At 34.5% G+C, this 13,214-nt stretch overlaps 1 protein-coding gene across 1 annotated transcript in view; it reads right to left on the bottom strand.

Moving 5' to 3' along the window:
• MYCBP2 (MYC binding protein 2) overlaps positions 1-13,214 on the bottom strand; it is a 225,675-nt gene that overhangs the window by 176,142 nt on the left and 36,319 nt on the right. The window contains exons 8-14 of the mRNA XM_056109890.1: positions 12,390-12,486; positions 8,646-8,719; positions 8,373-8,511; positions 6,192-6,268; positions 4,794-4,998; positions 3,445-3,609; positions 1,933-2,091 (exon numbers count right to left, since the gene is read on the bottom strand). Of these exons, the coding sequence (XP_055965865.1) occupies positions 1,933-2,091; positions 3,445-3,609; positions 4,794-4,998; positions 6,192-6,268; positions 8,373-8,511; positions 8,646-8,719; positions 12,390-12,486 (916 nt within the window). The remainder of the gene's footprint in view (positions 1-1,932; positions 2,092-3,444; positions 3,610-4,793; positions 4,999-6,191; positions 6,269-8,372; positions 8,512-8,645; positions 8,720-12,389; positions 12,487-13,214) is intronic.

The following is a 13,214-nucleotide window of genomic DNA, read 5'->3' as shown; positions in this document are numbered from 1 at the left end:
CTATTTAATGGATGAACTTATTATTCTATACAGATTATTTCCATGTCAAAGAAACTGGTAATTATTATTTCCCAGTTTAAAGAATACTTTTTTAAAATTATTTTTTACATACAGTCTATTCCAAATAAATCAATAAAGGAATACTAAAACCTAAACAAAGAATTTAACTTAGGGATGACTAAGAAATTCTCGATTTACTTTCTGCAACACAGAGGCAGAAAATCCCCGCTTTCCATCTTCACTGCCAACATTTCATTCAACAACTACCCAAATTCTTACTCCAAAGTTCCCACCATTCTAGAACATTCTTTCACTACTACCAATCAGCTTCTTAAAATAAATTTTATATTCTGTAGCATCGCAGTTTACAAACCTCCTATGTGTTTTCAAGGTCCTAGAAACAAAATTTAGCAGGATATAGTCAGTCACAAGTTTTCCAATTTTTTCTAACCTCCTTTCTTCCACACAAACTGCATTCCACCTAAATTTAAATTCTCTCTACTTCTTAAGTGACATTATTTATTTTTACATCTTTAGAGCCTTTGCCCATTTGTTTCTTTGAAGTTCTCTACCTCATTTACTATGTCAAAATACCTCTCTTTACTTCATGTAGCAAAGAAGTATCTATCCAGCTTTCAAAATTCATATAAGAAGTCACTTCCTATGGAAGAAAGTACCTCCGTAGGAAAGTACCACTTTCTCCACGGATTCAGTTTCTATCTCCTAAAATCCTGTTTATATCTCAACTGTAACTTATGTGTATTATAATTCATTTATTTTTTTTAAATTACTTAAAGCCTAATACCTCAGACATTCCTTATGGCAAAGTGTCATTTCTGAAACACAAAATTCATTTCTAAAGTGCAGGACTACACAGGAAGTGGCCACCGAGCAGCTGGTTTGCAAACCTCTGGTCTCGGCAATGAGCAAGCACTCTGATGATGAGCTATTTATTAACATAGCTTAAAATCAAGTGAAACAATAATTAGCCACACAAAGAGGCAGAAATAGCATTGCAAGGGAGCATACAGTGTGATAAGGGTATAGAATAAAGACCACATCAGTGAGAATCAAATAATCATTCGTGTTGATCTTACTACTAAATCATGAAAACCACAGCTCTTATTTACTCATTTTACCTCTTAAATTTTAATCAGTTTTATTCTTGTTTTTGTTTACACTTGTAACAATTCTGCATATCTATTGAAGAAATGAATTCACAGAACAGACCGTGACTTTAATGTTTGCCACTGCTAAACAATGGACAAGATAACAAAATTTTGAGTAACAAGTTTCTGGTTAGAATAAAACAGTTCTGGGGGTTAGGGATAGACATAGCATAGTGGGTATGATGCTCGCCTTGCACCCCATGTAGTCCCCCGAGTCTGCCAGTAGTAATTCCTGAATATGGAAGGAGAAGCAAGCCATGAGGACTGAGGACCACCGGGTTGACCCAGAAACAAACAAAAAACATAAACATAAAAAATCAGTTCTGGGTTGGAGAGATGGTACAGTGGGTAGTCTCTCATTGATGTGGTCTTTATTCTATACCCTTGCCTTCTTGTGGCCAACCCGGTTCAATCAGCAGATCAGCAGCACCCCATATGGTTCTCTGAGTACCTCTAGGAGTGCCTGCTGAGTGCAAAGCCAGGAAGACACCCTGAGCATAAACAGGTGGCCCTCTAGCTCACCACAAATCAATCAATCAATCAATCAATAAGATAAAACACTGATGAAAAGGGGAAGGGGAGACTGTTCAATAGATGGAATGCATGCTTTGTACGCAGGATGCAGGTGACCCTGGTTCTTCTCCCTATGCTCTATGATCTCCTTCCTGAGCACTGCTGGGGGGGTCTCCCTTCAAAAAAAAAAAAAAAAAGAAAAACCTAATGCACAGGAAAGTGTTATAATAGCCACACAATCAATACCTACCTTTCCCACCTTGATTCATAGCACCAGTATCTCGCCCACACTGTCCTTTATTATTTACACCAAATGTCCAAACTTCTCCATTCTTCATTAAAACACAAGTATGAGCTTTGCCCATAGCAACCTGAGTTACAAAATGGCCCTTCAAATCTGTTACCAAACCTAGAGGAAAGATACAAATTTTGCAAGAAACAATGAATAAAATCTATCTGAATCTAAGTAAACCACCATTAAAGTAAAAGGAACACTTTAACATGGAACTTTTCACCTCTGAGGCAAGATAGTCCAGCAAAACGGGACATAAGTAGCCACAGAATGGGAGGGTATCAATAAACTTGTTTTGTAATTTCATAACGAAACTTCAAAACCTTAAGACATATTATTCGGCCATGGGATAACCTATGTTGAGGCATTTGCCTAAGTCAGTTTCTCCTGACCGTCTACTCTGATAGATTACACCTCTCAAAAATTTCTTGAAGAGTCATTAACTCTCAGGTTTTCCTGGTCCAAGCACAAAGGACCATCTAAATTGCTTTGACCTGCCTCAGGAAAAGAAAGGAAAATATTCACAAAATACTCTGAAATAATATTCTGTAGAAACCTGCGAGATTTTTCCAGAGCAGTATTTCTCAATCCTTCCTAATTTACAGTGTTCCTTCCACAGTCAAATATATAGCTAGTTCTTGGAACTTCACTTATTCATACACCGAAATGTCACTGCACTTGTCATATCTAATGTCATTCAGGGTCAACCTAGGTTCGTGCCTCAACACCAAATGTGGTCACCAGAGCAAATCTAAGAGTGATCTGTGAGCACAACCAATCCCCCGGCCCCCAAGTGTAATTTATTATTCCTGCATCAAGTTTAAATTAAAGCATTTTAACCTTACTCAGTAGTAATAACAATAAAACTAAAAGTCTGCAGGACTGGAGTGATATCCAACTGGTAAGGAACTCGCCTTGCCTATGACTGACTGGATTTGATCCCCAGCACCCATATGATCATCTGAACCCACTAGGAGTGATCCCTGAGAACAAAGCCAGAAGTAATCCCTGAGCATCATCAACCGTGCAGTCCCCCACCAAAAAAAAACAAAGCAAAACAAAACCCTAAAGGACTGTAAGAGTATTTCCAGTATACATAAAGATATTTTTATAAGTTCACATTTTTTTCTACTTAAATAGTACCATTTTCATATAACACTTCAGGAAACTATTCCGCACTATTCACTAGCATAACACTTTCTTAAGATGGTACTTCCTATTTTACCCTTAGATCATAAAAAGTAACAGCTTCAGTTGTACTAGCTAAGCTCATGAAGAGCTCTGAATAGACGAGTGACACTACTGTCAGAAATATGATAGGAAGAAACTAAAAATTTTCTGTATTTGGAAAGATAGGAAAAACACAGAAAAATCATGCCATACATGCTATTCTTCAGACACATCTTTAATATACAATGTCTAGTATAGATTTTCTTTCAATAAAACTGAAATTGTTTCATTTTAACTTACTTGAACTGTCAGAGTAAATGGCATCTTTTCCAAACATGTATAGCTCTCCATCTTTTGAAATAACAGAACTACTTCCATTATTGCAGGCTGTATATACCACAATTTTCCCTTCCATCTTAATTATCTTTTTAGGTTTATAGGGTTTTGACTGCCGTCTGCTCTTAGCTTAGAGAGAGAGAGAGAGAGAAGGGGGTGGATTATTTTAAGGCATCTGTGACCTATATGCAAATAAAAATAATTATTTTTACATAAAGTCAGGAGAAAGCATTATTTGCATTCATGATATACTTTCTCCATTCTTCCTATTTTATTAATTTATTTTCACAAAGGGCTGGGTTTCCTAGTCTAAAAATTAAAAGGAACCTGAAAGCAAACTTCATCCAGTTGCCTAATAATTAAACGGTCACTGTCAGATCCTTTTCTTTGCAGCATACTGTAATTCTCAAGGGATATAGAAAATTTCAAATAAACTGGGATTTTAATATGCAGTTCTGGAATTTCACCCTCTAGCAAGTATGTATGAAAAAACTGAATGTAGTTAGTAATCTAAAAGGAAGGGAAATATACACACAGAGAAAGAGCAGACAAATTTTAATATGAATCATTCAAGTGGTCTGTGCCTTCAAAAACTAAGTTCCCAAAATGAAAAGATTGGAAATATCAATCTTCTTTTTACCCAAGCAATCCAGTTCTTCAATGTGTTTCAAAAAAAAACTCTGTTATGCTGCATACATTTCTGGGACTTAAAACACAATTATATTTTGTATAGAGCGTGATTCATATACATATATACAGCAACTATTGTATCTGATACTCAAAGAATGAATAATGTCCCTTAAGTGATTAACAGAAAAAAACCTGCTGAAATTTCTAAGATAATACCTTTCAAGTCTCTTTTAAGAAAACGTTTTTGCAAGTTAACTTTTACTAACACACAATGTCAGCACAGAGATGCTGACTTCAAGCCTAATCGTAAGATACTATCCCACTAGTAAATGAGAAATTTTTTAAAAAAGAAACTTTGAGGAAAAAATTAAAAACATAAATCCAGTTCACTGAGAAATCACAGGTGGGGACACTGCTTGGGACACTCTCCCTCCCCCCCAGCAAAAGGGGAAAGGAAAAGCTCAGAGGAAAAGCCTGCATCCAATAAGGCATTATCAAAATTCACAAATTTTAGAATGAAATCATCCTCGGTTTTTTAATGAATAGAAAAAGTATGCCATGACCATTAAATATGCACAATATAAATCCTCTCTTAGAGCAGTAAGATGAGTATTATTAAAGTTGATACACATTATGCTAATAAACTATTACACAGTAATTCTGTTGAGTGACCTGTCACTTACTGGACTCTCCATCTTCTCCTTTGCTAGCAGATCCTGTGAAGAATATGCTTCCATCTTCTGCAACTAAAAGGGCATGAGAGCCATCGTGTCCAACGGAGAAGTGAACAATCTTTGGAGATTTTGTAATGGGCAGCTCAACCCATTTTCCTGCTGAAGGACCACCTTGTTTGATTCCAAGACTCTGGTACTTTCCAGTATAGTATATCTTGTATTTTTTTTTAATAAGAAGAAAAGAGAAATTATTGCACTTTTTGGAGTGGTTCATCAGTTTTCACGTAGAAAACATTTTCGGAAAAACAGAACTATTCAGACCAGCTTCTTTATTTTTTCTATAATTCAACTTTTATGAGATAAGAGGAAGAGAAACAGGCATATTTTTCCAAGAATATAGTTTAGAATAGTGTTTCTTTCAGTATCAATTCTGGATTCTTATAACTATTAATGTAGTATTTTAATTTTCCTGGATTTTAAGAAACAGACTTCACAAATAAACCTCAGACTTCAGAAAATTACTGAAATTCCTTATTTGCTTTTATCTAGTGCTAGATCTTTTGTTTTTTGTTTTGTTTTGTTTTTGGGTCACACTTGGCAATGCACAGGGGTTACACCTGGCTCTGCACTCAGGAATTACTCCTGGCGGTGCTTAAGGCACCACCCAGGATGCTGAGAATCGTACTAGGGTTGACTGCGTGCAAGGCAAATGTCCTACCCACTGTGCTATGGCTTCAGCCCCCTCCAGAGCTAAGATCTACACACAAATATACTCTATTTGTGAACTAACATTAACTTCATAATTCCTCTAATTACATTACTTTCACACCTACTTTAAATAAATATCCCTCTCTATTGAGTGATCTCCATAATCTATACTTTTTACATAATCCTATTTTTCCCAACTTAAAGTGTTTATTTTTGCACATATAAAATTAACACTACAGGCTGGTGAGATACTACAGTGAGTGAGGTGTTTGCCTTACAAGTGGCTGACCCCGAATTCAATCTCTGGCAGCTCATGCTGTCTTCTAAGCACTTTCAGGAGTGATTCCTGAGTGCAGAGACAGGAGCAACCCTGAGCAAAGCGAGATGTGTCCAAAACCAAACAAAAACCCCAAACCAATAGATATCTCATTTATCAAAATACACATAAAACGTGAGTTTATTCAAACTTGAAACATTAACAGAAAAATTTCATAAAATTTAGGATTTGTAGAAATGTGACAAACTTAGTTCTAAATGACACAATTTTTCATGAACTAATTTCAACAGTGAATATAATTTTTTCACACAAAAGCAAAATAATTTAAAAACAAATTTGTTTAGACATCTAAACTGTGTAAATCAAGTGATAATATCAACTCCTAGAAAATGCTAATTTTTCATCGTAAGTGTGTAATTTACCTTTCCATTTGAAGTTTTCATCAGTGCAAACTCTCGTCCTGCACCAAGAATTGCAGATTCTTCATCAAATCCTGTGCCTGATAATACAAACAAGACTAATAAGTCCTACTAACTTTTTTTAATTGAATAATTTCTAGCATAATCAACACTATTTTGAGTGTTATAACTACTCAATAATCACTGAAAACTAAGGGTGACAAAATGTTATATGCCCAAATTTATAATAAAATACTAGTAACACTACTCCAAAGAAGAGCAAAATTATAGTTTCTTAATTTGCTCCAAATTTGCATCAAATTAAGTTTTTCAATATTAAAGATTCCAATTCCAAAAAATACCACTTAAATAGTGCTTGAATGAAGAATGATTAATACTCCTTTAATGAACTAGGTTTTTTGAAAACTGAGTATCTATTAAAGTATCAGCATTATATAATTTGTAAATCATATCTCAATTGTGTCTTATAACTTAAGCCCAGTTTACAAAAAAATAGAAAGCTTGAAAAAGAATGTCCAGTCACAGATCTTTGGGCTTTAACAATGCCAAGCCAACTTTTTAATCAAGGTATTTTAGAAACTCTGTTTTATGCTTATTCTACAGAACAATATTACATATAGGTATTCTATGTAGATCTGTATATACTCTCCTTCACAGATCCTGATGTACACTGATTTCAAATAGCAAAATTCTAATAAGTACATATGGCACACTCTCATTTGACAGACTAATCAAATATAATTTGACAAATATGATTTACCAAACATGATTTTTGACTGTATATTTGACAAAATATTTCAAGCAAATAAAATGCTGTAGTTTGTATGAACTACTAATTCATCTGTTTCTTAAGTTATAAACTAGCATTTTAACTCAGTATTTTCAATGAAAGTATGGAAACTACATAAATAAAAACGCAAAGTCAATCAATTAATGTTCAGTTTATTAAATTTAGTCATAAAGACTTGGAAAGAGGTTCACAAGTGTAAAAATGACATACCAAAAAACCCAGAACAAGAGCTGGAGCAATATACAACAGTACGGCAGGCAGGGTTCTTGTCTTGCACATAGGCAACTCTGGTTCAATCCCCAGCATCCCATACGGTCATGCGAGTACTGCCAGGAGTAAACCCCACGTGCAGGGCCAGTATTTATCCCTGAGCGTTGCTGGATATGGCCAAAAAAACCAAACCAAAACAAAAACCCCAAATCAAAATATCTAAACCAAAATGACTCTTGTGGAAACCAATGACACGGGACTAAAACGACAGTACAGCAGGCAGAGTGCTTGCCTTGCATGTGACTGACCCAGGGTTCAATTGGTGGCACCCCAAATGCTCCCGGGCCCCCAAGAACTCTGAGAAGTGATTCTTGAGTGCAGAACTAGGTGTAAGCCCTGAACACTGCAGAGTGTGGCCCCAAACCAAAACAAACGAAAGTTTTGTTATAAATGTAATAAGCCCAGAACACATACTGCGGTTATCTGAATTTCTGTATCCACATCCAATATGACTAGTTCAAATATCATTAATCACAGTCAATGTGATCAATATACCATGACTCTCTCAAAATTGTTCTCAAATTAAAATGAAAGGTTTCAATGAGAGAACTATGCTTATTATTGCAGCAGTGCTGCGAAATAAGTTATAAAAAGTTTGAATAACTGAATAAAGATGGAGCATCTAAACTAATGATGTTTAAAGTTATTATTCATCTATCAAATATTGTATTCTTTTGTAAAAAAAGCCTCTTTAAAGTCACTTAGAATGATTTTGAGAGAGAGAGAGAGACAGAGAGAGAGAGACAGAGAAAGAGAGAGAGAGAGATTTTCATGGGCTGAATAGAGCACACACTCAGCCAGCAGGAGGCTGGGGCACCCAGCATCACACATTCCTCAGCACACCCAGGAACAATCCCCAAGCACGGAACTAGCAGCCGCTCCCCTAAGTACAGCTCTGAAAGTGATCCCAAAACAAAATTTTTTTTAAAAAACAGCTTTTAAATATTATACTTTAAGAGCAGTATTTTTCTAGTTACTTGCACATTTTAATTCTTACGTGTGCTTTATAACAATAGCAGAATAGCCTAAAATCTAAGCTACTCTGATGAAAACCAAATGTCAGCTTTAAAAAGTATCGCAAATCCAAAATTAAAATGTGAGAAAGACTTCTTTGATGATCTTACTTATAATATGTAAGTCCTTCTCCAGATCAAACAGTGAGATACCACAGGCATGTAAGCACTTTCGGGCCAATTTTAGTTGTAATTCTTGTTGTAGCACAGGTTCAGTGCTTGTGGCAAAAATTCTGACAACAAAACCATCCTATAAGAAATAAAACAGTCACAGTATTAGTTGCATAAACTGTTTTTCCCTGGTTCTTCGGTCTGCTAAGACTTGAACACTTTGAGAACAGAGTATTCCATTTGTACCAGTAATTCATTCACAGTACTACTTACATCTCTTGAAGCAGCAATTTGATTAATATATTCTCCATCAGTGAATAAAATATTTTGACCTTCAGTATGGCAATCTGTGCAAAAGGAAGAAAAAACTAATCATATTAAAATATACATTAAAAACCCACAAAACGACTTTACTCCTCTGTTGAAGTCAGAATGAGAGTTCTTCATGGAATAAGGATAAACTTAAACCCAAAGGGAGACCGTGCTTTTTAATACAGAATGACAAATAAAGCAGAAACTAAATAATTCAACTAATAACACTTATTACATTTTGTGTTTACATTTATAACTCTTCCATTAAGAGCCTGAGAGTACACCTATTTCAAAGTGAATTAGTATTAGAAATAGTCTGATAGTAAACATGCACCACGGTGAACAAACTATAATGTTGGTTATAATCATTTCAATACAATCACATGCAATGTAGGCAACACTCTACCCTCAGACATACATCACAATCATTAGTGTCACAGAAAAAATACAGATAGATTTAAAGCTTCTGTATTTATGGTCTATGGTGTCCGACTACAGATATCCCTTGTTTCATCAAATAAGTAATACTAAAGCTGATTCTATCGTTTATGCTTACAAATTTATTCCCAGACTGTCAGCAATTAGATGCTCTATCTTTCCAACAGTGATCCTTAAATTAAACAAATCTGCACTGTCAATTTCTTTTGTTTGAAAGTGGTCATTGATCTTGGCTGGAATGACAAATGTTGTCAACACTGTCTAAATCTCTGTTAAACAGTCCATGGCAAACTTTGATCAAAATAATGCATAAGGCAACTGTGACAAGGGATACCAGTATTACAGAAGGACCACAGGGGCATGTGTTAGTGACTGCTGCTAAATCACATGAAATTACAAGCAAATCAACATCTATTTATAAATTATATCCTTTTGGAAAAACAAATGTTTAGCAAGCAGGTATAAAAGCACACACACTTCTCCAAAATAACTGCAGAGAACTAGGATGAATCTCTCCAATAATCGTAATACCAAAAATATATTTAATTTCTATTTGTACCTGAATTAAAAAAAAACAAAAACAAAAACAAAACAACAACATAATTTCTGGTTTTGAAATATAGTAATGGAGACCACCCAAATAAGTTGGATTACTCCATATCTTTGCCCAGGAGCTTCATACTAGCATACTTCTTTATTATAAATATGCAAAACACAGGCAGACCCTTACCAAGGAGAGAATTCAGTGATCACAAACTGGAAATACAAACTGGGAGACAAGGCCCACTGGTAGCCCAAGAGACTTGGTAATCAAAGAGAGGAGAAATCGAAAGAAAGAGTTCCTAGTCCACTGTACAGAATACAAAGAGGCGCAAGAAAGATGCTTCTCAAGCTCTAAGCAGTAAGATTTTAAACTAAAAAGCAAAGAAGAAAAACTCATTATAATTTCAGATAAATGCAGGGGTGAGGAGTGAAGCGGCGCAGGAAAAGTTGCAAAAACCCTCATGATCTGAGGCAACCTGCCACCAGACATGGAAAGTAAATGACATAAGGATTTAACATAAGAAATATGCCAACATATAAAAAGCAAAAATGACAACCAATAGGGCTAACAAGTACGCCTTCTGTTCAATACTAAGTTGTGAATAACTTATTTGCAAATTAGACTGTAAAACACGTTGGAACATGAAGCTCCAAGAATTACTAGATTTGTGTCAATTTTAAACATGGTATTTACTACCAAGTATAAACCTGACAGTTCCCTTCTGTTCCCTTTTAATCTAAAAGCTACACAGCAGCACTGCCCCAAGCTGGAAAGGGGAGCGGGGGGAGGGGGGGAGGCAGGAAGAGGGGCAGGGGACACTACTGAAGACATCGTGGTGTAGATCAAAGAAATGGAAGTGACAATAGGCTTCTTCAGGTCTGAAGGTTGAGTCTTTTGATGTGTGCTTTCAAAAAAATTTTCTCTTCATCCTTTCTTCATCCATCATGACAATTTTGTTATAAGGAATCTTCAGGAAAATAACTTCTGCCAATTCAGAAGACACACAACACAGGGCTATCCTTCCCAAGGTCTGTTCATTCTTTCACCATAAATACAATACATATTTATAAAACAGAGAAACACCTGAATTGTTAAAACTGCATTTCACATGTTAAACAATGTAGAGGAATTTAAAGTGAATAAGGACATCATAAGCCATTCCTTGTTTTAGGGAAATAAATCAGCTTTTGGAAGATGGTTTTCAAATAGCCTTCTTAGTTATAATCTATGTTAAATAAGCAGGTTGTATCAGATGTAAATCTTTGTTTATTAGTTCCCATCTATTAAGGGGAAAGGAGAGATGAATTTTGATTATATCAGGAAATGATCCAAATTTGTTCACTACAGTGCAACTTATTTGGCAAACAAAAAAAAGGGAAGAAAGTACCATTCTAATCTTGTGTGTATGTGTTTAGTTTAAATTCTTATGAAAAACATTTTAATGGTCAGGAAATAGAGTAAAATGGATACATATGTTAAGAAAAATGTAGCATGTGCCTTTTTTACAAGTCTGTGCATTAAAAGTACAGGAGGAGAGGAACGCTATTCACTTTCCTCCATAATTCATGGATTTATAGAGAAATGGGATTACAATTAATATTAGCTTTTTCTTCATATATATAAGATTCTATATAATTTAATTTCAAATGTGCTTAAATGAAAGTGCCTCTCCAAAATATTCAAAAAAAATTTAATATATTAGTTTATTGTTACTAGATCCAGAGGAACACACTTAGAATTTGTGATAATTAAAAAACAAAAAAAAAACCTTGTAGAAATATCTGGAGTTATTTACAAAACAGCCTTAGTAAATTTGCTTTCCAAAGCCGTATTATTTATGAAACAAACACAAAATGTTACATTTACCTTTAAATAGTGCCATGTACACTAATTAGATCATATGTACATCAAATGAATAATGAAGTTACAAAAGTATCCTTTAACTGAATAAGTAGATGGAATGAATTATGTTTCTGTCTTTTTCACAATCATTTTCAAGTAGTCAAGGGCCCAGGAATATTACTGCTTACCATAAATTGACAGACACATTATACATTCAAGGTTTTTAATTAACTTTTAGAATGCATTAATGGTGAAAGCATATTAAAGAATTTACAGTAAAGATAATTTGATGTATTTTCCCATGTTCTACAATATCAGACATTCACTGCCTTAAAATTTAAACAGCACAGGTGACTTGAGTAATATATATATACATACAGAATTTCAAACTTACAGCTAAGCAAATCATGTCAAAGTGCCTTAGCAGAATGTTACTAAAAAATACAAATGATGGAATTTTTAAAAATTGGTGATCACTGGCCCTAAAAATCTGTCTCAGAAAATGCTTTTTAAAAAATAATAAAATCTAAGTGAAAAAAAGTAATCTTTATTCCAGATTATGTAAAAGCTAAAGTTATAACTTCTTAGGAGCAACAAAGAAACATTACCCCACGAATTGAGCAGCTAAGGGGGTTGGAGAGATCAGGCTACAAGTAGGCAAAAATTTTAAAACAATATTAAAACACTCTATGGTATATGTCTGATGCCTACTGTCTCCACATGCATTTTTATATCAACTACAAAATACATTGCATGTCAAGATTTTTAAGCCTATTTGTGAGCAAGCACTTTTTTTTGCTAATCTTAAAGACATATGGCCTAACATGCACATCTCTTAAAATTACCTGTGAAGAAAATAAATGTTTAGTTGAATAACATACCTGGTAATATTACAGTACCATCCTGTTCCAGTGTTTCAGGGCTTATTCTTATGGCTGTCATGCTGTGGTTATTCACATCTCTATACAATAAATAACCCTGGTAAAAACAAAGAATGTTCTAAATAAAGCAGAGGAATATGAAAAGGCATTTTAACCGGACTAAAGTTTTAAAGACAATTACTGGGTAATCAATATATAAAATTTAATTTCAAAGTTTTTCCAATAGTTGATACAAGAGAATTATTTTCAAATAACCATTTTTAAAATGAAAATGCTTTCAATATATTTTTGTTATTTGCAATAGTACTATAATCTGGGAAAGACTATGTAGGGAGATCTTTGCTCTATAACTTTCTACAAAGAAACTGGGACTTCTTTTACCTTTCAGGAAGGAAAGTAGAAAAAAAAATAATTTAGACCTTTCGCTCTCATTCAATTGAGAAGAATTGGGTTGCTAATTTGGCCACTTTATCAAAATGAGAGGATCTGGTTAAACAAACTCTGGTACATCTACACAATGGAATACTATGCAGCTATTAGGAAAGATGAAGTCATAAAATTTGCTTTTAAATGGATGGTCATGGAGAGTATCATACTAAGTGAAATGATTCAGAAAGAGAGGGACACACATAGGATGACTGCACTCATTTGTGGAATATAACGTAACATAATATGAGATTAACATCCAAAGATAGTAGACACAAGGGCAAGGAATATTGCTCCATAGGAAGAAGCTTGTTTCATGAGCTGGAGAAGAAGGCAGCTGGAATAGGGGACCACTAAGTCAATGATGATTGGAGAGATTGTTTGGGATGGAAGATATGA

Source organism: Sorex fumeus, unplaced genomic scaffold (assembly GCF_029834395.1).
Source record: "Sorex fumeus unplaced genomic scaffold, SorFum_2.1 ptg000008l, whole genome shotgun sequence".
Classification (NCBI taxonomy): Eukaryota; Metazoa; Chordata; class Mammalia; order Eulipotyphla; family Soricidae; genus Sorex; species Sorex fumeus.
This window is presented reverse-complemented; position numbering and strand designations above follow the sequence as displayed.